The sequence below is a fragment of the Talpa europaea genome (genome assembly GCF_964194135.1).
Source record: "Talpa europaea genome assembly, chromosome: X".
Classification (NCBI taxonomy): domain Eukaryota; kingdom Metazoa; phylum Chordata; class Mammalia; order Eulipotyphla; family Talpidae; genus Talpa; species Talpa europaea.
The window spans coordinates 9,305,072-9,331,767 of NC_140081.1; the positions used below are offsets into that span (position 1 = coordinate 9,305,072).

The following is a 26,696-nucleotide window of genomic DNA, read 5'->3' on the forward strand; positions in this document are numbered from 1 at the left end:
TGACTTAGTTGTATGCACTTGTCACACTCTAGTTAAAAGGGAAAAGTTCTTGGTATGTCTGTCCACCCCTGCCCCTCGCAGCGGCATGTGGGTGCTGAAGCCTGGGCACACTGACCTGAAAGACAATGTTTATTACAGCCGGGCAGGGGGCGGGCTGGACGAACAATTCCATTCTTAAAGAAGACACAGCTACTCCGTTTCATAGGTCAAATAACTTAGTTTTCTCCATTTATACAGCCAATATAAATATGAAGCAATTAGGTTTTCTCTTTACATTCATATCAAACATAAGTACAAGGCATGTATGCTGACCAATTTCATCTTTCTCAGATGTAAGTGCAATACCAGTTCATAGTGATAGATAATCCCAGCCTTTTTGTTGTTTTTAAGTAACCACTGTTTCACCTTTCCAGCAAGTGCTACAGGGTATATACTTTTTTTTTTCATTGAAGTAAACAAATTCATTTTTCCTGCTTTGGGATGGCAGAAGTAGGCCTCACAAGAGATTCTAGTCACCTTTAAAGCGTGCTGACAACAGAGTTTAAAGAAACCTATCTCAGTTAACAAAAGTCTTTAAACTTCAAGTACCTGAATTGGTCATCAGATAACGGCGTTTTCCTTACAGAAGCTTTCACAGCAGAAATGCCCGCGCTCTGCTCCCTTTGTCCCCTGGCTTCATTACCCTGGGAAGCCTACTCCTGGGTTCCTGGGGACCCCTGAGCGCGTCTTCTGTGCTGGGAGACAGCAGTCCAGAGTCTGCAGAGATGGCCGCCCCTACGAGATGAACAAGTCTGTCTTAGAGTCGCAAGAAAAGACAACTTCAAAGCTCACCACAGAACACTTTTTGAGGCCTTTTGGTATGATTCTAGACTTGTCTCAATTTGCTGTCGAGTCTTACTGAAGATAAAAATAGGTTCTCTTCAGAGAGGAAGGTGACACTTGTGCCCCAGCAGGAATAGGACATGGCCTTCAGAGGCCTCACGGGAGTGCTGCGGGCCTGCGGAGCATGACACGAGAGCGGAGAACGCGGGTTGCAGTGGAGGGAAGGGGGGGGGTGTAGCGCTCCGGCCTCTCACGCCTTTCCTCACTCCCGGCCTGGCAGGGATGGCGGGAGACCGGGAGGGAGAGAGCACTTGGGTTTCTCCTTCCTCCTCCTGACTGTTCCGCCGGGCCTTCGGCTTCTGCCACCTCTTGCCTTTCCACCTTTAACTTGGGGGAGAACTCGAGTTTGGGGTGAAGTTGGGTAGTTTTGTTTTCTAAGCCATAGGAAAGGGAATTAATTTCAATGAAAGGGGAAAGTGACAGCACTTTCTCTACTGCTTTACTTGAAGTAATTTTCTGTTATACAAAGTGTTTTGAGGCTAGTCTTACCGTAGCTTAAGGTATCTTAGATCTTCCTTGGTGATATCGTTAAGAATGTCGGAAAGTGTGTAACCCTCTTCAACAATCTGAAACCAAGCAAATCTGTAAGCACTCAGCAGCGCGGTCATAATAGCATAGGAAGGGTGCGCATAGGAAAGGGTTGTGGTGATCAGTTTACCTTGTCGATCGTATTTGCATCTGCGCCTTGCAGCTGCAGCCATTCTACAAGCTCTTGATCTGTTCTCTGCCCGGGAGGCCCAGGAGGGGAGGCTGCATTCTCTGGACCGTCTGTAACAATTTGCAACTTGTTAGGTGTTGACATGTAACATTGCGAACGAACAAGTTGGATTAAATAAATGATTCCAGAATGTAAATGTGTGAAAAGGAGATAAATTAAACTTGTCTCACTCAGCTGCCCCAGCACACACTGCACAACAATCCATAGTTCTTAGACTCCCTGCCAGAGAGAGTTCTCAGCCACAGTACCTTTAGCTGCTGTAGGATTGGACGTTCCCTGCCCGCCACTGTATGTGCTGCTTCCCTTGTCTTTAACACGCTCTTAGCAACGTCATCCCTCACTGCACTGGGAGGCAAATGAGCACCCGGACAGTAACTCACCATTAGATTTGAACTGTAACTGAAGATAATACAGTTCTTGAGTTTTCTGGTCTAAGGTTTGCCGTAGAAGGTGCTGGTACTCTTTCTCTTTCTGAAGCAGGTGTTCCAAGAGTCTGGTTTAAAAAACACCACCACCACCACAACAGTGAGAGCGCCCAATACCATTTATCGCAAACATTTGTCACACACGAGAGGTTCTAAAAAGTCACAACCCCCGTAGTAGTGAGGGAAGTAAGACGAGCCGCGGCCTGCCTGTAACCTCAGGGCGAACAGCAACACTAGGCCCAAGGGTGAGCTGATCTCTTCAGCTCGATTCCCTGAGTCACATCGAGCTGCTAAGCTGGTGGTCAGGCCCATTCCTCACGGGCACTAAGGCAAGGCCTGGAGCAGCTCGGGGAGAGGACGAGGACGCACGCCGTCCCGTCAGCACTCCCGGGGGTAGGGACCTTTTAAACTGAGGCACTGAGAATTCACTCAGCCACGCCGGCCGGGCGGTCGCCTGACCCTGTCTCGTCCTGCTCCCACATAGACGGGGATGGCACAGCCGACCCTCCGACACCTACTTCCCTGCGTGCCTGCGCTGGTGTGGGCCAGCGGGAGGGGCCGCAGGCGGCCACGTCTGCGGGTTTCGTTTGCCTGGGGCGTAGCACGTGGGCGTCCCGCGTTTCCAGCCACGCGCTGTGCTCCCTGCTGCCGAGCCAGGGAACCGGCTTTACTCACAGTACGCAAGCGAGTGACCGAAGCCGGCCTCGGAAGGTACTCTGCAGCAGCAGGTACGCGGGCTCTGCAGACGCCCTGCCATGCTGGGAGCCTCGGCGGCCCTGTGCTGGCTGCTCTTTGACTAATTGCTAATTGTGCCGCGGCTGGAAGGTAACGCGGCCTGGTGACACTGGCAAGGGATGCCTTTGAACCCAAGCAGTGTTTCATGAATTTGGTGGTTAAAATGGCCCCCCCACCCCGGGAAGGATTATAAACAGATGCCAAATAGTACGACCACCTTCACGGTCATAGTTTTAGACCTTGAGACATTTTGCCATTACCCGCTAATTCAGACGCCACGTCTTTATGAAAAGAAAGGCGACCCGCCTGAGGCTAAGCGTCGATCCTTAGGCCTAGAGACCTTCTCGTCCAGAACCTGCACGCCCTGGGCCCTTGCCGCGCCGTGAATACTACTTAGCACCCGATGACGGGGCGTTTACAGCAAGCACCCAGTTTGCAGAGCTGTAGCATGTACTTTTTGTAAGCCTGCTGGTATCACTCCACAAGCAAAGGGGAATTACTTGTTCATTGAACACCTTTTTCGGGGTTGTGTGCCCGGAAGTGAACCAAACCACCCAGCCGTCTCGTGGCGGGGGTGCGCACAGCCATGCCAGGACTCCCCGACTGGGAGTGAAATCCACAAGTGCCTGCCCAGGATCGCGGCAAGTCACGAGCAAAGACTTGAGGGTAAACCTCAGGGTCAGGGGATGGGGTACACATCCACCCAGGAAGTGCTCACCACCCCCCAACTTGGCGACGCGTGCGGGAGCGCACGGTGTCCTGCCGGTGTCGCCGCTGGGCCTGCTGGACCGCACCCCCGGCGGGGCGCTGCCGCCGGGCAGCTGGTGTCTGTGTGGCCTGGTCCTTTGCCTTTCTGATCACTAGCGTCCAAGCCCGAGGCGTTCTAGTCTCCCTCTAGCAGCTTTCCCGGGCCCTGGGTAAACCCTCAGCAGCGCAAGCAACTGCCTCACTGGTCCAGGTCACTGCTCCGGTCTTGCTCACCTGTTGGTCTCTTGCCGGAGTTTATCCAGTTGGAGGCTCAGGCGTTGTGGGGCCTCCTGGAAAACCTCTGAGGCTGCCTGTGCTTCTCTTCCAAGCAGGGCTGCCAGGGGATCATCCTCTTCCACCTCTTCCGGGGCCTTATCTACCCCCTCAGCCTCAAAGGTGGGCTCGAAGTGGGCTCGGAGCTCTGTGACATGGAAGAGGAAATGGCCGTGGGTCAACAAGGCTGGGCTCGGCGCAGCTACCGTCCTGTGCCAGCAAACACGGCTGTGCTGAGCCCGGGTCAGCCGCTGCAACGCCGCATTTGTGGGAGGCTGTAAAAGGGAGGCGACTGCTGCTTTCATTCTCAGGTTGGCGGAGGACAGGTTTCAAAGCTCCAACCAGGCTTCCAACCAGACCTGTGCTGTGCTACTGCCAGCTGCCTGCTTGGAGTAGGGGACTGATAAAGTCGGGGTTCAGCAAATCTGCCCTGGAAGCAGAGCCTTGGCTCCGGCGCCGCGGGCGGGAGGTGACAGGGAGGGAGTGAAGAGGCAGTGGCACTGCCAGCAGAAGCGTGGCAAAGCCGCCGTTCCTAGGAAGAAGTCACCACGGGGGAGTCGGCTCACACTGCTCTGACGTTTTACGAAGTCCACAAAAGCCAAACATTTCTACAGCTACCCCGTGATTCTGGGGGACACCAACCCACGAGATCAACCAACCAGTCAGTGGGTGTTCTGGGCGGGCACGCACAGCTCCTGGGGATGTCCTTGGAGTCAGAGAATCGGCCCCGGGAGGGGTCTGTGACGACAGTTACTCAAGTGCAGAGCACAGAGCCAGGATGCGAACAAGCAAGCAACGACTGTTGAGGGCAGAGGACACTTCTGCTCTTTTCCCCTGCCTGAGGCGCACCTTGACCTGGAGAAGGTGGCACTTACCTGGGGTGAGAATGGTGACAGCGGCCTGCACCGCTCGGCGGATGATGTTATCCATTGCAAACATCCAGTGGGGCCTAATTAAGTGGTTCCTCAAAATTTTATTTACCTAAAAACACAAAATTCCAGACTCCTGATCTACCAAGAAATGAGCGCTTTCACTCATCCGGTCTGTTCTGACATAAAATGTTACCCAGGCTGGCCTGGATCTCAACCCAACTTGATTCTTCTGTGCTGAGCCTTCCCAGCGGACCCCCAGCCACGCTGCGGGCTGGGCAGCTCTACGGGCTCGCCCTCACCGCGCCTGGGTTCACTCAGCAAGTCCTTCCTGAGCACCTCTGCACGTGGGGTCTGTGCCGGGGGCTCGGGACAAAGATGAGCCAGCCGAGAGCAACCCCAAGCCGGGCAGAGAAAAGCTTGACCCTCCCCGCTCCGCTGGCAGACGGCCACCCGAGACGGTCCCAAGGCCTAGACGCGGGTTCTTGGGCCCGCGGGCAGTGAGCCCGGCCGCTGTGTGTTACTCAGGGCGTGGCTGCGGCAGCTGGGACTCGGGGGTGAGCGGGTGAGGAGAGACCAGGACGATGGGAGAAGATGGTGACCGAGCTCCCTGGTCTCGGCTGTGAGCCACCTCCGGGGGCTGCTCGCCTACTGGCACGTTCTGGGGGGCCCGACGCGGCACTTACGGCGTCCTGAAAGCCGAAGAGCACCAGGTGGATCTGATTGATGGATGAGCTGTCGAAGTCCAGGTCCACTTTGAGCTTGGAGATCGTGGACGCCATGACCCGGTGCTCCGGGGAGCGGATGAAGTCCCTCAGGATCCCGATGATCTGCTTGATGTGGCCGACGGAGAGCTGCAGCTCTTCGGAACTCTGCTTGCGCCCGCAAGACAAAAACTATTTTCACTGAGTCAGAAGAAAAACTCAAAACGCGCGAGAAACCGGGTTAAGCAGATTCTCCAGTACCCACTTGGGAGGGGTTCTGTGGCCCCTTGGCACCCTGAACTGGGACTGGTTCTGCCTGGTCACCCCTTTGTAAACAGCCCCCCGCCCCCTCAAACTGAAAGGAACTTTCCTCACCCCAAATCAGTGACAACTCAAGTATTTGCACCCAGAACCTTTCTCCCTACGGGGGGCTCCCAGCTGCGGGGCCTGCAGCTGGGGTTCGAGCGGGTCAGGGCTGCAACCGCAGGGCGAGGCCCGGGCTGGGGGCCCGTGAGCTGGGCGCTGCTGTTGGCCTCGTTTCCCGCCAGGGGGCAGCGCCACCTCCTCCGTGCCCGGCTGCCCAGCCGTCCCCGCACAGCCAGGTGTCAGGGGCGTCTTCCTCTGGGTTTTCTGTCTTCTGAGGCGGCAGAGGACACGGTGAGAGCCTCGCAGGCGTCACGAGGCTGCCGCAGGAGCCCGGGCCGTTGGCCTTGGACGGGGCAGAAGGGCGGGACCCCCCCCCCCCCAGGCTACCTGGGCCACGCAGTCCTGCAGATGGGAAGCCACCTGGTTCTGCTCCACCCACAGGATTTTGTACAGGATGGCCCGGCGCTCGCTGTCCTTGCGCAGCAGGAAGAGGCCCGGGTCCCTGTCCTCCGGGGAGGAGGCCGTGCCCCTGTCTTCCAGGGCCGAGCTCTCATCCGGGACGCTGCAGAGAACACGGCACAGTCACCTGGAGCCAAGTGCCCACGGAGCACACCGACGGGGGGTGCAGAGGTCATGTCTCTGCTGTCCCCGACCCCAAGGCGGGGGGGGGGGGAATCCTTTTCCATCCCCAGCAGCACCAGGGGCGGGACAGGGAGAAGAGGAGGGAGCTGAGGGAGGCGCGGGGAGGGGCTGACGAGGGAGCCTCCCGGGGGACGAGGCCGCGGGCGGAGGGGACAGCGAGGGGACAGCGAGCCCGCGTGCACACCCCGCCCTCCCGGCCGGCCCTGCTGGCCGCCCGCTGCCGAGCAGAAAGGGAGCAACGGCCCTTCGTGTCCTCCGGCTTTGACGCGGGAGGCATTTCGCCCCCTCGCGGGCTCGCGGTGGGGACGCGGGATGGGGCCACCGGTACCTGAGCAGGTGACTGAGCTGGTGCTTGGGGGCCTGGGCCTGGGCTTTCTCGAAGAACACGTCGGGCTGGGCCTCCGTGTCAGGGGAGACAGAGCCTTGTTCGCTGCTGCTGCTGCCCAGGGGCTCCCTCGGCGCGGGCAGGGCCAGGGTGGCACCCCGGGCACCCTCTGTGTGGACAGACAGGAGGGGGGCTGGCACGCGGCAGCCGCTCAGGCCAGGTGTCCCGCGCGGGGGCCGAGTCCGCACAGCTCTAAAGGGGGAGCCCAGATCCCTCCGGGAGGCCGGCGAGGGGCGAGGCGGGTGGGAGACGGTCTCTAGCCAGCCCGAGGGGCGCGCCGGGCCAGCGAGGGGAAGGCCACGGGGTGACCCACATGCCGAGCCCCTCCGTCTTGGGCCCGACCTCGACGCGCACTCAGAAAAAGAGAACAAACGGCCTCCCCTGCAGGGCCCACGCCGGGCACCTCGGGGGCGGGGGCTTCCAGCCCGGGACATGCACACCCGGGCTCCGCGGCCGCGGGCAGCTCCCCACGCGCCCTTTCCTCCAGCCGCGGAGCAGCGCGGGGCGGCAGCCAGGCTCCCCCAGGCCCCCCGGCCTCCCTTGTCCTGAGCGCAGGGGACGGAGGGGCCGTCACCAGGGGGGCCTGGACCGCCCCCACGCCTCCGGTGCCAGTCCCTGCCGCTCTCCAGAGACAGCACCGGCCGGCACGCTGCCCAACGGGCGCCCGGGGCTCCAGGCGGTGCCCCGGCTGGACTGGGAGGCCTCACCTGACGGCCTGAAAGCAATCTGGTTCTTCTTGCCCTTCTTCGCCTGCCTTAAGAAGCCCTCCCTGAGCAGGTCAGCGGCCGTGACGCGCTTGTGGGGGTCAGGCTGAAAGCAGGACAAAATGAAGGCCCTGGCTTCGGCTGAAAGGGCTTCGGGAATCTCAGGGTGGATCTTAAACATTCCCACCTGCATTCGAGAGAGAGGCGAGACGGACCGTGAGGCCTCGGGCGAATCCAGGCCCGCAGGCCTCCAACCCGGGAGGCCACACCGCCATCCTGGGGGGGGGGCTGAAGCAAGAGTGTGCAACTGCCTCCATGCCTCGCCCCTGCGTCCACATGCCCCCGCTGGCCTCTTGGGACTTTGCCAACAGCTTGGGGGGTGGGGAGCGAGATACTGAGGAGTGTCTAGAACCACCTCCTGTCATCAACATTGGACGAGTTTACTTCTGCTTTGGGGTAGACGCCACCACTCACCAGGTGACTCTCGGATGAATCACTGCGCCAGTGGCGCCATCCAGGGAGCATTTCTCTGGACAACGTGGCCACAAAGGGTTCTACCTGCTGGGCTCTATGAAAGGGGGGGCGTTCTCTGTCTCTGCCATCCGAGTGGACTGCCCGTGGTGCACCTCACAGTCTGACTTCACGCTTATTCAAGAGAATTCCTTCCCTGCTACCTTCGAGGAGAAGCTTCTGGATCAGAGGAGGTTTTGTTTCTAATTCTATTTCCCCAACACCGGCAACCTCAGTCCCCCAACACGTCTTACTTTGAACATGGCTGCCTGCGGCTCGCCGAGCTCATGGAACGGGGGCCTGCCGGTGGCCATCTCGATGATGGTGCAGCCCAGGGACCAGATATCGGCCGGGGCTCCGTACCCTCGAGGTCCCTGGTCGATGATCTCAGGGGCCATGTACTGCAGGGTGCCTATCGGGAAAATGCAACACAGGTGACAGGGAGACGCGCCAGCCCCGACCCAGCCCCCTAGGACCCGAAATCCAATGGGGGCGCCGAGACCATCACGCAAGCAGGATTTTCAAATTCCCAGCAAAAAACCACATGGCCCAGGGCAGTCATTTAGAAGTTTGAATGAAGGTGCCAAGACACGACTGAGGTGCCCAGGCATTTCCTTGGTGAGAGGAGGGCCACAGGTGCCCCTTTCTAAGGGATCTCAGACCACTGGTTGGGAAACTGGGGGCTCTTTCCCGGGGCCTTCTACCAAGACCGAGGGGTGTTGAAAGGGACTTCCTTAGAGAGCTGCGCGGGACCGGGTGCCCTTAGGCGGGTGTGAGCCCACGGACACTCAAGCCACTCGCCGTCCCGTCAGGACGAGCGCCCCTCGGGAGAGCGGCAGAGGCTGCCCTTTCAACATGTAATGCCAGCGACCTGAAGAAAGGAGATGCGAGGCGCAGCTTCCCATGGCCGTGGGGGGCACCCCAATGGCCCAGCCCAAGGGATGGGCCTGGCGGGAGGCGCCACCGCTTCTTCCTAACCCAAAGCCAGTGAGGGAACCTCCGCGGGCTCCTTCCGCGCGTCTCCTGCGGGGAAGCTGCCCAGAGGATTGGTTCCCACGGGAGCGAAAGCAGTTTAGGGCGGCAGAGCCGGGGGCCAGAGCGTGGAGATGCCGCCCGCCCTCCCGGCAACGGGTGAGCCTGGTCCTGGCCCCAGACGCAGCGCCCGAAGTAGAAACCCTGAGGATCTCTGCGCGAGGATTCCGCCTGGAGGCAGTGCTCTCCGCCTGGCTCCCAGCAGAGGACGCGGGAGGGGGTACAGCGAGGGAGGAAAGGGGGGGAGCAAAGGACAGACCTAGCCTGACAAGAGTGGCCGCCAGAGGGGCTGCGCGGCGCGAGCAAGCAGCAGGCGGCCCCGAGCGCACAAGACGTTGGCTCAGGACCGAGCTAGGGAAGCAGCGACTTCCAGGCGCCCTCCCCGCCCCCCCCCCAAGGAAGAGAAGGCGCCACGGGCCTCCCAGGGGCTGCGCTGGGCCCTCAGGGCCGGCTCGGGCTGTGCTCGCTTCTCCGGGCACCGGGCGCCGCGGGTCGTCCAGGGGTGGGGGGCGGTGGCGGGCAGGGCTGCTGCCTGGCGTGGGGGGCGAGCATGGCACAGGTTCGCATCCCGGGGGCCCAGCAGGGTGCGCACTGAGCGCCACCCTCTCCGAGGCCCCGTCACGGCTACTGTGGCTGCCGAGCGCCCAGCAGTGCTTCCCTCCTCGGCGCTGCGCTGCCCGCGACGGGAGGCGGCGCCGGGCAAGACGCTTCCTCAGTGTGAACTCGGCAGCCACCTACCGACCGCCCCAGGCAGCGGGGCCGCGAGCGTCTCCGCCGGGCTCGGAAGGAAACCGGGGTACACGGGGGCCCCATGCCCAGGGTCAAGCCAGGGAGTGGCGGGTCCAGAATTTGAACCCAAGAAAATTCCCACAGACCCAACAGAGCGCGCGCCCCGAGCCGGAACCTGCGCGCAGCCCCGTGGGCGCGGCCCGGCCGAGTCTCCCCGGCGGCTGAGAGCAGGCGCTTCCCACGGGGCATGATTTGGCAACAAAACTTACCAAATAGGGAGATTGTGCTTGAGGAGAGCGGGGACAGGGGTGTCCCCTCAGCCACAACGCCGGCGCCGCGGGAGAGGACACACGGGACCGCGGGGCCTCCCGCAGCGCCCGCGCCCGCCGACGGCGCTCAGCAAATCACCGAAACGGAAATAAATCATCACGGGATCTGCCCAAGACAACCGATCCCCAGACGCTGCCACAGAATGGCGGCGGCGGGCGCTGGGGGGTGTGAGGCGACGCGCACAGCGGCTGAGGCGAGATATTCTGCGCCTGGGGCCGGCAGCCCGGGAACGAGCAAGCAGAAGCGCCCCCGACGGCCGTTCCCCGGCTCCCAGGGGCGCGCCCACGCGGCCGGCAAAGGAAGCACGACTCACACTCGACTCACACTCGTGCACGCGCCTGGAGAAGGGATACGCGCCGCGCCCCGCGGGGAGGACTCTCGGGGCGAGCACGGCTGTGCAGGGGCGATGGGAAGGGGGACTGCGGGGGAGGAAATGCTCACAACCTGGATCGCGTGCGACCCGGCAGACTCCCGGACACCGCAGGCCGGGCGGACACCTTGCGGACGGCACCGCAGCTGCTTGCAAGCCGCAGCCCAGGGGCGAGCCCGGCTCCCGGGCCCTGCCCTCCTGTTCCAGCCGGTGTCCGCGCACCGCGGAGACCTTCCGGAGGAACACGGGGGAAGGGCTCCAGCCCACAAGCCACCCGAGGCCCCTGCCGCCCCTGCCCGGCTGGACAGCCTCCAGGGCGCGTGGGGAAGTCCGGCCTTGTCGAGCCAGGCCCAGAGGGCTGCACCACGCAGAGATTTCTTGACAGAACCGCTCTGTTTCCCCAAGAGTGATTAGATGCAGGGGAATTTCCTACCCAAAATGACACCCCTTCTTTATTATCCCCCAGACACCCCTGCATTATTTTGCAATGCAAAATGCAGCCTCCGCAAGCCAATTACTTGGGAAAATGCGCTACGTGATAATGAATCTTACATGCATTTTCTTTGTGATTTTTTTTCTCCTTGGAGTTGCTAATTATGAGATAAATTGTTGGGGGTTTTATGTCTTGAAATAACTCTTGTCATATCAGAGCCCCTCTTGCCACATATTGCCGAGCTAACTGGTGGCTTCCAAAGAGAAGACGATAAGTCATTCTCAATTAGGGTAGTTAAAAAAAGTGCCAGTCATACATTCAAATACATATATACATATTCATGTATTCATTTACATACATGTACAACAATGAATGAAAATTCCATGCACTCTCTTCTTTGGGAGATTCTAGAGGGTTCTTGGTATAATATTTGCCCATTCTGAGAGGCATGTACTTCTCCTGGTACTACAACTGAGAAATCATTTTTTAGAAATTTTTTAAAAGATTTATTTATTTATGCATACAAGAGCTGGGTACAGGCCAGCAGTGTGGGGAGTGAGAGGATTCACTAGAGACAGAGCAGGGAGCAGAACAGGCAGACTGACGAAATACACTGCTGAAGGGAGCAGCAGGCGAGACAGGAGAGGTCTGCCTTGCCATGTGGGCTGCTCCCTGGCTGGGGATTGAACTCGTGCTGCAAAGGCTGCGGATTGCTTCACAGTGCAGTGCTCAACCCCTTGTGCCACCAGGGAGGCCCTGAGAAATCATTTTTGATGCATAAAAATTCCCTTTAGATAGGGAATGTGTCTCCACCGTGGGCGTCCAGTGGCTGACATACAACAACTCTCTTATTGAGGAAAAGTCTTTCCAAGTCCAGGCATTATTCATCAAAACTAAGGCCAAATAAGGCCAGTGGATAACTTGATGCTACAGGGATGGGGAACAGTCATCTGTCTTCTAGAGCTTACTTCAGAGCTACAATGTAAGCATCAAACAAGACCTTTGCGGCCTTTTGAAGTACATCTTAGGGGATGACACAGCCTTGTTGAAAATCAGTACTTCTTTCTATGGATCAAAGTTTGTATTACAGTTGCTCTGAAGCAAGAACTTCAAAAAGTCGTAGGTGGCTGGTGAGCGTCACTCTACTCATTTGTCTTGTAAAGGTAAACGTGGATGGAAACTTTATCCCACTTTTTGAATGTGGTCCTCTCCTCAACGCTTAAATGATTCCATCACTGACACATGAAGAAAATTCAGTTCCTCAAACCCACTTAGAATACCCTGTTCTCTACAAATTAGCCTCTCCTTTGGAAATGCAATCATCCCAAAGCACAAGGTACCAGAACTCACTAAACTAACAGGCTATTTTTATGAGGGACCAATAAAAAGCCCTGACGAGTTGTCTGAGGAATAGTTACTCAGAATGACCCGCGATTCTGAACAACATGGCTGCCATTTTGCTGACTGGTCAGAAACTCTGGGGAAACCTCAAGGAGAGCCCTATACCAACCCAACCTTTGAAAGACAAAGAAGAAAGACAATCTTGTTGCCACAGAGTCGGCTAAATGCATCCTTACAAGAAAAGACAAAACGATGTGATGTTGGGGACAATACACTGTCCACTTCCACGGTCTGTGGCCCGGCCCGCGCTGCCAAGGCACTCAGCAGGCAGCGCTCAGAGGACCGCGCTTGTGAGCAGAACGTCCAGGCCACCCCCATACCCCGTGCCAAGTGTGTTCTGCTTACCAGTAAAAGTCTCTGTACATGGATTCACTCCTGCGAGACGTTTAGAAGTTCCAAAATCAGAGATTTTCACCACTCCACTATAGGTGTTTACCAGAACATTATCGCCCTTTAGAAGAAGAACAGGAGTGCTGAAAGAGACTGACTGACAAGCGTGAAACAGCACCTTCCTTCCCCCTCCCCCCAAGACAGCCCCAGGTCTCCAGGTAGACTGGACTTTGCCCCTTGCAGATGTCACTCTGTCCCTGCCCTCCTGTGAGGGGCCCCAGGACCTTGGGGGCTCAGGTGAGCCTGTACCTTGATGTCTCTGTGCACGATCTGGTTTTCGTGGAGATACTTAAGGCCCTCCAGGATCTGCTTGGTGTAAAACTTGATGGTGGGCTCCTTCATCGGCCCCCACTTGGATCGCAAAAGAGCAGACAGGCTTCCTGGCAAGAGACACAACAGAAAACTGATAGGGGTGATGAGGAGAAAAAACTAAGTTGGTGTTTCTGGTCTCAGGTGGGCACCCACGCCAGGGACACAACCGGGCTAGCCCTGTCGCTTGCCAGCTGCCCACATGCAGGTGGTAGATCCTACCCCAGGGTCAGCCATTCCACTGGGGTCAAAGCTATGTTTACGTCTCCTCCTGAAATCAGAGGGCAGGACCAGGGAGGGGGGCCTTTTAGGATGATGGCGACAAGGCCTAGAAGAGACTGGGTATCATCTGAGTTCACTGAGTGGAGGTGCCAGGACCCCTGACCCCTATTAACTATTAAACACTAAACCTTTGGGCCAAAAGCAAGCCTCCTTTCGTGGCATCCTGACCTCCTGGTTCAGGTGCCATCCTGTGAGAACAGGTGCTTGGGTATCAGCCAGTCCCGGCTGGCTTTACAGTCTATGCCAACTTGCTCTGCCTGAGTTTTACCATCTGTGAAGGGGACACATGCATTCATTTGCAGGTCTAGCGTCATCCTCAAACTTCACGCTGGAATAGCAATAAATATGAGCAGCGACCAACGTTTGCTCTTAGACCACGAGCAACTGGCAAAAAGCTGCACTTTACCCTAAATACAGCCCTCGACCTGGGCCACCATCTGACCTTTTATGCAGCCAGGCTCTTAATAGTAGGCTCCTGATAACTGCTGAGTGAATTTACGAATCAAGATTTCTAGCTGAAGTTTTTGCATTTATATTCCAGTCATAACAGTTATTATAACTATCATTAACTTTATTATTATTGAAATGAGCACTTACTAAGTTTTCACTCTCTGCCAGGCACCATTTAAAGAGCTTTACATACATAACTTATTGAATCCACCCAACAACCAACAACTGAGATAGGGTCATTATTACTCCAATAATTATTACTCCAATTATAGTAATTAATATTACCCCAATTTTACAATTCATTTATTCAATAAGAAAACCGTGGGCACCGACAAGTAAAGAATTTGCTGGACATCACACAGCTCGCAGATGGAGGCCCAGAGAGTCTGGCTCCAGATCCGAGACACTCTTACTCCTGCAATGACCGCCTACATTTGGGAATTGGGGGGGAAAAAACACTGGTAATTGACTTCACTGTCAAACTGCTATTTTGCAATGTCAGTGTGGAAACCCCCGTACTCTCTTTTCTGGCCTTCTTCAAACCACTGTTAAACTCCTGCACTGTGAAGGCTTCAAAGCCGAGACTCTGCTTTCAGCATCTGTCTCCAGCCCAGCCCTCTGTGACTACCTGATGGCTGCATTAGGCAATCCGAAGTCGACGCTTATGGAACACTGGCCAGTTCATAGCCAGCTCACGCTCTCCCACAGCTGGAAGGTTTTTTTTTTTTTTTTTTTTTTTTTTGTGGGACCCTCGCCGGCGGCCAGGGATCGAACTGGTGCTGCAGAGGCTGCGGGCAGCCTCGCAACCCAGCGCTCAACCGCTGCACCACCAGGGGAGGCCCTAAGGTCTGTCATCTTTTACATGGAGGATGGGAAATGATGGTCATGCTGTTTTCATTAGTGATTTTCAGCAAGAGACACCAGAAGACCAGAGGCTGCTCACCTCCAGGCACCTGCTCCATGAATATCTTAATGAAGCCATGCTCGGAGACAGAGCCCAGGTACTGCACAATGTTGCGGTGCTTGAGGTGCTTGTGTAGGGCAATCTCCTCATGCAGCGGCTGAGAGTACCTAGTGGGAGAAGCACAGCCAGCGTCACCTTCACCTGCCACATCCCTGGGACTAGGGGTCCACACTGCACCTTGCCCGTGCCTGCCCTGTTGCTGGCCCGGCCTTCTCTCTGGAAACATTGTCTCCAGAAAGATTCTCTCCCTAAGCAACCAGGAGACAATTCAACTCCCCATCTGTAAAATGGGGGACAATAATACCAGCTGCGCCGGGCTGCTGGGGACCCAAGTGTGCCGCGCTTCTCAGCAGTGTGTGTGGGGTGTGCTAGGTTAGCAAAGAAAGGCTGCTGTTAAGACCTGAACTCCCTGACCATCCTGTGCCCCTCAATAGTCTCTCTTGCACTGCCGCTTATAAAAGGTGCTGTTCTAGAAGGTTCTACTCTCAGCTGTCTTGTAGTCTTATTCCATATCCTCGGTATGAGTCAGCAAATGAACCTCTCAGGGGCAGGCTGTGGTGTCTAGTCTATCCTGCCCTTGGCTGCTATTCCCACTTCCTCATCCGCATCCCTCCTCACGGGGCTTCCCTTCTTAAAGCCTACATAAGGGCGAGTGCGCTCAACGTGGCACAGAATGGCCTTCAACTCAGACCCGAACACACCTTTCCAAACCTCTGCCTCCTTCCAAGCGTGCCCAGCGCCCCACATCCTCCAGTCAGGTCACAACAGACAATCTGCTCTGAAACGCCCCGTGTTTTAACGGTTCTTCCCCCAGCACAGCACATGTGGCCGCCTTTTCTGCCGGACAAACTCCTACTCATTCCTCGAGGACCAGCTCGAAGATGACTTATTTTCTCCAATAGCCACGACTCACCAGAACAAATAATTCACTCCTTGGTTCTACAGGCGCGGTGCTCCCCCCAACAGCGCCGCTACCCTGGCTCTCAGGCAAGGCCTGTGCGTTCCCCACCCCGCTGGGGGCACCCCGCCGCGATGCCAGGATGCCAGCTCGGAACGCGGCCCGGCGCAGGCGCCAGTATCGCAAGCCCACTCGGTCAGCTTCGGCGCGGGCCCACGGCCCCGAGCGCCCCTTCCAGCTCGAAAACCCCAGCCGCGGCCGCAGGAAGAGCCGGGACGACAACTGAAACCCGCCGCGGCCTCCCCGGACGCACCGACACCGCCGCCAGCGCGAGAGAAGGCGAGGACGTGCCTGCTGTCCCGCTCCGGGATCTCCTTGATGGCGATGCGCACCTGGTTGCTCAGGTCTCTGCCGGCGTACACGACCCCGTACGTGCCTCTCCCCAGCACCACCCGGTCCCCCTGCGCGTCCTGGTCGTACTCATACTGCGGGAGGAAAAGCGGGAGGACACACAAGCAGCGGCTTGAGGCAGCGCAGCCCAGGAGAGCCCGGAGGCTGCCCCACCCTTTGTGAAAGGTATAAATGACATTGGGTGAGTGTCAAGGTCACCGGCCCTAGAACGCACCCTTGTCATGGAACGCAACAGGCCCTTGGGTCACGTTTCATCATGCAGATGAGAAAAAGGTCACTTTCCACCCAGGGCCACTGTCGTCGTGGGGCCTGCACATCCTTGCCACGTCAGGTGGGTACCTGGGTACCCACAGGCGCTGGCCCCCCGCGACCCTGAACTGGAACCAGGTCGGAAAAGGAAGGAATGATGACAGCTGACTGTTTCGTACTAGGAGTGTTTTTGTTCTTTACTGCAGAGTTTGCTGATGTTTTTGTGGTCAGAAATATGCCGCAGGAGCGTCACTCACTCTTGTTTTTATCCGTCCACAGGAAAACTTGCTTATGCATCATTTCACTTCAAGATGCAACTTCCAACAACCTACTGACGATGTCAAGTGAGGACTTACTGTACAATTTTATTTACGTATTCATGATTTTATGAAACGGAATCCAAAAACTTAAGTATAAGGCTCACATGTCACCTAGATGGCTCACTTTTTGGAGACTCCCCTCCCCGCCCAATACTGAAATTTAAGAATCCTCTCAAACGTGCCAAGTACTTCAAACAGGCGCCTTCCCTCATGATCCCTCATCCATCTCTCAGGAAACAAACTTTTTCCTGAAGCCCAGAAAAGAAGCAAAGGTCAGTAATATTTAAACTGTCTTGACACAAAGGGCACCTGCTGGACTTCGCCTGCTTCTGGATGCACAGAGCTAGCATTCACCACCACTACACTACATGCGTTCAGCCTCCAAGACGTACTGTTACTTTGGTACCCCAATTTTATCAACAGAAGTTGTTGTACGGCTGCATTCCAGCTGCTGCTTCTTGATAAGACACAGGTAACCCTAGGCTGAGCAACACTTATTTAAAAGAGACAACAAGGGATTCCTTTTTAAATTTTTTTTGAAGCACCCCTGGTTTGTAACATTATGTGGGTTTCAGGGGTGCAGCCTTATAAATCAGAACGTGTAGAGACGCCACCTTTACCTCTGGAAATCCAGTTTCTAGCCAGCAGCACACAGCTGAACCCTCTCCCTGACTTACTCACCCGGCTTTCCCCTGTCTCACTGGTAATTACTATTTTATTCTCATAATCTGAGAGTCTGTTATCGTGGTCTATGTAGTTGCTGCTTTTCTGCCATCTAGATTCTCCGCTCCACTGTGTCTACTCACGGATACTCACAGAGCAGTGTGTGCGCATGTGCATGCACATCTCCCTTCTCGGCTACTTCAGGGGTGACAATAACAGACCCCTAAGGGATCCCCATCGCCATCTGATCTAACCAGATGTCAGCCTGCTCCACAAAAGCTTTGCTCTCACCTTTCTTTGTCCCCACATCTCTGACCTCCAACGTGCAACGCACCTTTCGTTTCAACAACAAACTGATTCGAAATAAAGAATTTGTGTACCTGACTCCATTATTAAAATGAATCTCTGCTATTTTCTAACAGAAACCTCAAGGAATTGATTTGTAATCTCATTAAACTGTAACTGTTGTGAGGACCTGAATTAGGGGCAAATCTGATTAATTGTACAAGACTCAACTCTCCGAAAGAGCTCGTCATGATCTTACCGTCTCAAAAATGATTTTAAAATTTTCATATTTAATATTATATGCAAGATACAAACTAAAGCTACTTTAGGTATAAGTGAAAACATCTGCTTCCCGTTAGCCATTTTTTCTTAGTCTCATGAACATTGCTAATTTGCTTAGGAAAAACTTTCATAGGTTGTGCACAAAAGGGAGATTTTGGTATAATCCATGCCAAGTTTTCTTAAGCGATCTGTCCGTCAGGATCCCAGAGTAATGAGGTATTTCTAGAAAGAGGCATTAATCTCTGAAAGCCATGGATAGTGATGGCTAGCTCACTCATAAAAAATTATTTCTGAATACACTTATAAAGAATTTCATACTCAAAAATAGGACATTTTCTTTAAGCATCAAAGACACAATAACTTATTTCATGTTCTATGTCTTCTGTGACTCACCTCTAAGGTGTCCCCATCAGTCTCTCCCTCCAGTTCCACCGTACTGCCCACGGTTATCATCTCTTTGACCAAAGAGCAAAACCTAGAATAGCAAATGTCACAAGATGCTGCCAATTATGATCCTCTCTTGGTCCTACCTTTAACTTAACCTTCTTACATTAAACTGTGATTAAATCTAAACCAAGCTTGTACAAGTTCATGCAGCAATCAGTCTACTCCTTGATTTGACATGGGACTCTGTTACCTACTCCATCCAGTTCAAATACCCATGTGACTCTTGAATCCTCTCTATGCAGTACCCTCACCAAATGGTTGGCCTGAACACCCCCAGGGAGAGCACTCATTACCTCACAAGGCAGCTCATTCTTTGGAGAACGCCACGAGGAATGCTTCACTTTCACTGAACTAAAGACTTCGTTTATGTGCGTTCCATCCATGGATGGCTTAGAATTAATCCCTTTTCTACATAACAGTCCATTAGAAATGTACAGAATTTTATTATGTCCCTGTAAGTCTCTCCTCCTTGCTCCCCAGGAGCTGTTTGTGAGGCACCCCACTAGCAGAGAATTCTTCAAGTGTGTCCCCGGATCACTCCTCCTGTCTGTGCCTGAGACCAGTGTTCTAGGAGTGATCTAATCACTGCTAAGGATTATGGGGCCATCACCTCCCAAGCTGTAGACACTCAAGTTCTTAGTGACAAACAGAGTCTTCTATGAGAGGAAGGCTGGGGAAGAAACGCATAAGGCCGTCACACTGCTCTGTCAACACATATTAAGCTTAATATCAACTATTGTTCAAAAATCTCACAACTGCTGCTGGGCCACATCAGTCATGTGCTAGACGTGTGTGGCTGTTTACTTGCATGTAAGTGATTAGACTCATCAGGTCATTTTTTTTTTTTTTTGTGGGACCCTCGCCGGTGGCCGGGGATCGAACTGGTGCTGCAGAGGCAGCGAGCAGCCTCGCAACCCAGCGCTCAACCGCTGAGCCACCAGGGGAGGCCCTCATCAGATCATTTTTATTTAAAATTCTTAAGATGGCAGGGGAGAGTACTGCACACTTTAAGATAATTCCCACAAACATCATACATCACTGATGGGAATGTAAATGGAGAAAACACTCCATCTTTCAAATGATGAACAGATAAGTCAAATATATCCAGAAAACAGAACAGTACTCAGCCACCCAAAAGAAGGAAGCGGTGATAGGCGCTACAACACGGATGAAGTTAAAACCATTATGGCAAGTGGAAGAAGCCTGTGACAAAAAACCACCTACCACCCGATTCTATTTATATGAAATGTCAAGGATGGGCAAACCCATAGAGACAGAATGTAACTAGTGGTAAGCCAGGGCTAGAGCTGTGGGGATTAGGTGGAGGTCAAATGGGGAGTAATTGCTAATGGATACTGGGTTTCTTTTGGGGTGAAAAATATTCTAAAACTAAACAGTGGTGATGATTAAAAAACTGAATATACTGAAAAAGGATTTCAGTCTTTAATCACCTGTAAATCAATGCACTGCATGGTATGAGAATGATACTCAATAAAGCTGTCAAAATAATTTTTCCACAAGCCAAAATTTCAGGAAGGCAGTAGAGCAAATAAATCTTTTTCACAACAAAAATCTTTTACAATGATTCACCACAATTAGATCACAGATACCTGAATCAGTTGCAACTCACCTATTACACTGGTCTTCAGTGGAAAAGTAGATCTGAAAGTCATCAGAATTATCATGGACGTAAAGAAAGCAGCACCGCTCATCAAACTTGGATATGCTGTAAAATTTAAGAAACATAAGCATATTTATTATATATGCTATGATATCATTTTAAACCCTTGAAAAAAATCTAGTAAGAGAATTTCTTCCATCTTAAAAACCTGAAATGTTCATTAATGTTTTAACAGATACCTCGCAAATCTGACTTCTATTTCTCTATGACACTTAAATAGCAGGGACATTCACCTTGCTTATGCTTGTGTTTGGATTCAATGACTACTTTAATATGTATCCAGAACTTAACTATGTTATATTCAGTGCCAAGCAAAGCACATGGGCTGCAGAAAAGAGAGTCAGGAAAAGTATTTGTGAAATAATTACAGTATAAAAAGAATTTCTAGACCTGAAAAATATCAGGACACAGTATTTGTGACCACAGGGAAGGAGACAGCCATAAAGCACCTTAGCTCAAGAAAGTCCTTTGCGTTCTGTCTGGTCCATCCCCACCCAAGTGGACCTGATGCTGCGGCTCCTCCAACAGGCAGTATTTGGCCTGCCTGGGCATATCCAGCAACAGAAAGTCATCACACCCCATCACACTATCAAGACTGACCTTCCTTCTCAAGGAAAGGAAGTCATTTTATCTTTCCTTTTCTAAGTCATCTCTTCCGGGGGTCCATAGACTCTCTGACCATTCTTCGTGTGTTCCAGATTACATGACCAATACTGAGTTGAAAGAGTAATAGCATAGGGTGATTTTGAGAGTTAACATTAGGTCACACATGACCAAGTCCTGAAAAGCAATCTCTAAAGGAGCTACCGCAGCCAGCCAGATAGCGTCAGACCACACAACACACGCTCTTCGTGTCTCAGCAACTGCAGGGCCTGACTGGCCCCAGGCCCTGAGCATGTCCATGCTGACAGCTGAAAGGGCCTAACCAGCTATCTATGAGATGGACAAACAGAAGATCCTTGACTAAATATCCTTATACAAATCAATTTCTAAGTAATACGTTTTTTAAAAGGGGTCAACACTTTTTTTTGAATTACCTTGCTTTTTCTAAGCAGCATGACTGAAATATGCTATTCTATGCTTCAATGACTTCCCTCCCTTTAAAGTGACATAAACATTCTCATTTAAACATCAATGTGTCTGGGCCTCCCTGGTGGAGCAAGGGGTTAAGACACAACCTATGAAGCAATCCGCAGCCACTGTAGCATGAGTTCGATCCCTGGCCAGGGAGCTACCCACATGGCGCAGCAGACCTCTCCTGACTCGCCCGCTGCTCCCCTCAGCAGTGTATTTCAGTCAATCTGTTCTGTTCCCTACTCTATCTCTGATGAACCCTCTCACCCCCCGCATCTCTGGCCTGTACCCCGGTTCTTGTATGCATAAATAAATCTTAAAAAAAAAAAAAACAACACCGATGTGTCTAGGACAGAGTCATACTGTTTCTGGAGGTAACAGCAGATTCATTATGTGGCCTGTGGTCTCAGAATCAGATGGGTACTAAGAAGAAACTGTGACCTAGAGACGCTGATCGACTTTCCCAAGGTTAAACGGTAGAAGAGGGATTAGAACCGACGTCTACTTCAGAGCCGCCCCCATCCTTGCAAGCGCTGGCAGGGCAAAACACAGCGGGCAGGCCCAAATGCTCAGCACTCCACACTGCCCCACTCCCTTGCCAACAGCCATGGCCTTGGGGCCATCACTCCATCCATCTGTGAGATTCCAGTCAAGTGTCGCTGCCAAGTAACTCCCTTCAGCTTCAGTGCTGGGAGTCCCTGAGTTCTTGAACATTATTGGCTCAAAGGAGAAATTTTCTACAGATACAATTTCATTTTTTTTTTTAAAGTTGGAGACAAGAGAATTTAGTGTGTTGGTTAGAAGAAAAGCTGCTGTTATCACAGACCAAGAAGCCCTCACTAACAGTATATCACGAACTAGCCTGAGCAGGGCAACAGAGTACAGTCCAATTCAGAATTGATTAAAATGAGAACATCACATATTATAAATAAGCAGAAACACTAAAGTGCTGAAAACGTTACCATTATTATTTGTATAAAAGCTGTAGTTAGATTTTCTCATATGGTCTTACCTTATTCCTCTAATGGAAGAAGCTGTGAAATTCCATTCGTGGATTTGTTTCTGCAGGTATCAGAGACACAAGTGAGTAGCTTGATCATTTTTGATTTTATTCTATGGTCAATTACTTCTGCTATCTCACTTTCAACTGAGGATTTAGGGGTTGGAGCAATATATTTTGCATAATTTGAAACACCACTAATATTTTTAAACATATTATAAAAATTGACTTGTATCTCTCTGATCCAATTTAGAACAAATGATCCAAATTTGAAATAATGATATAAATTTGAGATAGAAACAATAAGCACACACTAAATATACAGTGAGTGGCCTTTTACTTCTAACATATCAGGAAAACTCTAAAATGAGTTTGGGAACAACTGTCTAAGTTGAGTGACCTGCAAAAAATGAGTCTGGAGAAGAATGTAGCAAACACCAGTGAGAATTCACCAACTTTCAGTTCCTTTTCATCCTGGACACCTATCTAAACTACATCTCCCAGCTTCCCTTGCAGCTAGCAGGGACCATATGATGGCTTTCTGACCAATGGGATGTGAGTAGGAATGATGTATACCACCTGAGGCCTGGCTCATAAAAGCCTCCACAGCAATCCTGTATACTGTCTCTCCTCATCTACACCAGATGGAGTGAGGACTCTGCCAAGCTGGAGATGACATGAGGCAGAGAGAAGCTTTTATCAGGTTGAAACATTGATATTTGGGGGCTTCTGCCTTAGCAGCTGGCCCACCATAACTGGAACAAAGGAATTTCAATCTTTACATCTTTACAACATGCATTTAAAAAAACAAAGCAAAACGCTATCCTTCCTCCGCTACCATTTCCTGTTTTTAAACTGTGCGCACAGCTGAGTCTCAAAAGGATGCCCAAAATTCCAGTTTTAGAAGAGCTGTAAAACACCATTTTACTCTGTTTTCATGAGTCTGGATTTTTCAGATTCCATATGTAAGTACTGTCATATAGTTTTTGTCTTTCTCTGTTGGATTTATCTCCTTTAGCAGGAGATAAGCATAATTTCCTCAAGGAAATACATTTTAAAAAGAAAATGCGTTTGGTTAGCCTGACGAATGCCATAAATGAGTAAGTATGCCTGCCAGGGAAGAGTAGTACAAGAGTCTAGTGACTTAGCAGATGGTTCAAAACAGCCAGCAGGTAAGTGGTAAGTTTCTTGCCAGGCACGGCAACGTGTGATGTCACAATAGAGAACGACAAAGTCCCTGTCCTCGGGGGAAATAAATTTAAACAGTAAATTAATGTGGTCAAGGATTAAAAAGTGCTGCACAGGAAACTAAAGGGGGGAGTCAGGATCTTAAACTGGATGCTTAGGGAAGCCCCCTCTGATGACTTTTAAGCAGAAAGCTAAAGGGAATGAAGGAGTGAGCAATGCAGGCATGGGGGAAAGAGTTCTACACAGAAGGAACAGCAAGTGTCAAGGCCCTGAGGCAGCAATGTGCTTGGTGTATCTGGGGGCCAGGGGAGGTGAGTGTGACTGGAGTGACGGAGGGAGATGTATAGCTCATACAGGAGATCATGCCAGGCCTCAGAAGTCATCAGCAGGAGGTTAGCTTCTCCTCTGTGTGAGGTGGAAAGCCACTGAGGACTGTGACAGATGAGGTGTGTGGGAACAAGAAAGCCAACAACTGCACCCAACTGTAAAGAAAGACTGAGCAGGGCCTCCCCAGTGGCGCAGCGGTTGAGCGCTGGGTTGCGAAGCTGCCCGCAGCTTCTGCAGCGCCGGTTCAATCCCCGGCTGCTCCCCGGCCACCGGAGGAGGGTCCCACATGGCGCGCAGACCTCTCCTGCCGCCCGCTGCTCCCCTCAGCAGTGTGCTTCGGTCCTTCTGCCTGCTCTGCTCCCCGCTCTGGCTCTGGTGAATTCTCTCACCCTCCCGCGCTTCTGGCTGTACCCAGTGCTTGTATAAATAAATAGATAAATCTTAAAAAAAAAAAAAAAAGACTGAGCATATTTCAGAGGAAGACATGTTGAAAGTCACAGAGAGGGTGATGGTAAATGCAGGAGTCTGCTTTTGGATTCAGCTACAGAAATGTGAACCAGGGCAGACTTAAAGTCATGCCTGACCCACATCCACCTGCAAGAGGCTGCACATTGCAGAAAGCTTGGCCATATGAGTTTACAAAGTGTTCCCAGATGGTAGGTGTATGCTAGGGTAGGGTACCTCTTGATTTGGAAGGAAGATTTACTAGCTACAAAATCAACATCATGGACCATCCCTCTTCCTACCATCAATGAGCATTTGGGAGGGGGTACCTGCTGCGCAGGGCCTATGGATAGCAAAGCACAGAAGTCTTATCTGGGCTGGCAATGCAGCTGGGAAGATGGTTTTGAACATGGATGACCAACAGTTGAACATACTTTGTACATGACACAGACAATCAAGTGACCTACAGACATTCAGAGGAGTGAAAAGATGATCAGAGAGGACTTTTCAAGAGTTATAACTTGGATAACTGGAAGGAGTAATTCCAGGGAGGAAGGAAGAGGAGACAGGTGGATAGGAAGCCCTACAGCGCCAGCTCATGGGACAGTAAGAGGCTGAGGGTCAGGGAGCAGCTCTGTGTGAGAACATGTGGGAAGACCCTGAGTTTCATCTGAAAGCCACAGAGGCCAGCAATGGGTGGGGAACACCACAAGGATCAATTATTGATCTCTCTCCACATCATGCGAGGACAGCAAGAAGACCACCCCCTGCAAACCAGGACGTGGACTCACCAGAACCCAACTATCCTGCCAGCCTGACCTTGCATTCCAGCCTCCAGAATGGAGCAAGACATTGCTGCTGGAGTCTCCCAGTCCACCGTGTTCCATTACGGCAGCCCCAGCCCACGAACACCCCCTGAGATACTGTTCCAGACTAGGCTTTATATGCCCCTGTTGAGGTATCATGGCTACACAGAAAACTACAGATATTTAACATGTAGCTGGATGAGTGTGGATAAATGCAAGCCCCATGATGCCATCACCAAACCAAGGTAACAGACACAGCCAACACTTCTCCGAGTGTCCGAGTGTCCCTTTGTTGTGTGTGTGCGTGCGCGAGCGCGTGCGTGTTATGAACACAAGGTCTAACCTCTTTACAAGTTGTGAGGAGCACAGAAGCACATTGTTCACTTGAGACCCAACATAGTTTCTCCTACTTGAACATCAAATCTTGATTAAATAACACATAATAAAGAGGGCTGTGGATTTTTTTCTTACCATCTCCGTGGGTGAGACATGCCACAGAGAAACCATCCTCTCCTCGGCTTCACTGTTGACAGAGATGTACGACGGCTGGTAGACTTTGGTTGGTTCTATGACCAGAACCTGGAAGAAGAGAATTCTGTGTGCACAGAAGACGCCGCGCGGGGCGCCCCGCCCGTGGAGGAAGCGGGACGTTCTAGACACGCCACCAATCCTCGAGGACCCACTAGGTGCCAACACGGCGCTCGGCTGTGGGGACACGGGGACCCGTGACACATGCCCCTTCCCTGAGGGAGGACGGATGCGGCAGGCGGAGTCGCCAGCAGAGGAACAGGCACTAGGACATCGGACAGAGCTTGGGATCAAACAGGCAGAAACAAAGGTGCGAGTCGGGGTAAGTCACTTCTTTGGACACGCGGCCAGGAGAGGCAGGTCTGAGGCAGGGGGCGGGGAAGCAAGAGGGAGGCAGAGTTCCGAGCGCAGTGAGGAAGCAAACGAGATGACCCGCGGGCGGACACCAAGTCTACACACAAGGCAGGGAAATGCAAGGTGGGGTGCCTTTCCTTCCAGAATGCTCTACCCTGTGGGGAGAGCGAGGGCGGGGAAAGGCAGGGTGGGGAGCAGAGTATTTCCAAAGCGAAGCAATCCTGTGTGGAAGGGGTTACACCCCGTGGGGATCACACCCGGCCGCGCCCACTACTTTCTCTGTAACCTTCCAGTAGGCTTGACATCTTTCCTAATGAAAAGATTTTAAAACTTACCACCCAGAAACAGAATCATTACCATAATCATTTCCAACCACTTAATCTGTCCTTAGCTGTTTACTGAAATGCGTGAACGCTGCTTGTTCACAAACTCTCACACCGTCCATCTGAAATGCAGTGATCTAAAGTTCCCTTTCCAGGATGCTTACATATCTCAGCCTCCTTACAAGAGGATTATAAGATTAAAACAAAACCTCCAGGGCCTCCCATGGTGGCGCAGTGGTTGAGCGCTGGGCTGTGAGGCTGCCCGCAGCCTCTCCAGCGTCGGTTCGTTCCCCAGCCGCTGGCGAGGGTCCCACACACACACACGCACACACACACACACACAAAAAAAAAACAACCAAAAAAACAAAAACTCCATGAGAAGCTAAATGCAAGTGTGCTTTTCACTGAAGTTTCAAGAACGCGTGCCCCTGGAGGCAAGCCAAAGCTCACTAGGAAACCCCTCTGAATTCCACATTTTTACAGAGTTCCTCTTTGTCTGCCAGCAGGTTCCCCCACCTGGACACTATTGATATTGAGGGCTGGATAATTCTGTGCTGTGGGGCCTGTTCCCTGAGGAAAGGTCAGCCAGTAGCACCACCTTCCTCACAGCTGGGACAAGCAAATGTGTTTCCAGATGTGGCCAAGTGTCCTCTGGGGAGCAAAACCACTCCTTTGGAGAACCACTGTTTTGGAGGACATCTAGAGAGCTGATCTACCACTGGCCAAGTCTCTGAAAGGCTGATCACTGTCCTAATAGTTGCAGTTA

At 52.7% G+C, this 26,696-nt stretch overlaps 1 protein-coding gene across 1 annotated transcript in view; it reads right to left on the reverse strand.

Annotated features, from left to right (window-relative positions):
- Nucleotides 1–1,488: 1,488 nt before the first annotated feature.
- MAP3K15 (mitogen-activated protein kinase kinase kinase 15) overlaps nucleotides 1,489–26,696 on the reverse strand; it is a gene marked incomplete at its 5' end in the record, with an annotated part of 79,206 nt that continues 53,998 nt past the window's right edge. The window contains 17 exons of the mRNA XM_084258557.1: nucleotides 1,489–1,632; nucleotides 1,981–2,093; nucleotides 3,742–3,928; nucleotides 4,656–4,761; nucleotides 5,336–5,521; nucleotides 6,107–6,281; nucleotides 6,690–6,855; nucleotides 7,454–7,637; nucleotides 8,215–8,372; nucleotides 12,601–12,706; nucleotides 12,895–13,025; nucleotides 14,630–14,757; nucleotides 15,900–16,033; nucleotides 18,152–18,233; nucleotides 19,836–19,931; nucleotides 21,973–22,022; nucleotides 25,197–25,304. Of these exons, the coding sequence (XP_084114683.1) occupies nucleotides 1,532–1,632; nucleotides 1,981–2,093; nucleotides 3,742–3,928; nucleotides 4,656–4,761; nucleotides 5,336–5,521; nucleotides 6,107–6,281; nucleotides 6,690–6,855; nucleotides 7,454–7,637; nucleotides 8,215–8,372; nucleotides 12,601–12,706; nucleotides 12,895–13,025; nucleotides 14,630–14,757; nucleotides 15,900–16,033; nucleotides 18,152–18,233; nucleotides 19,836–19,931; nucleotides 21,973–22,022; nucleotides 25,197–25,304 (2,211 nt within the window). The 3' untranslated portion in view covers nucleotides 1,489–1,531. The remainder of the gene's footprint in view (nucleotides 1,633–1,980; nucleotides 2,094–3,741; nucleotides 3,929–4,655; nucleotides 4,762–5,335; nucleotides 5,522–6,106; nucleotides 6,282–6,689; nucleotides 6,856–7,453; nucleotides 7,638–8,214; nucleotides 8,373–12,600; nucleotides 12,707–12,894; nucleotides 13,026–14,629; nucleotides 14,758–15,899; nucleotides 16,034–18,151; nucleotides 18,234–19,835; nucleotides 19,932–21,972; nucleotides 22,023–25,196; nucleotides 25,305–26,696) is intronic.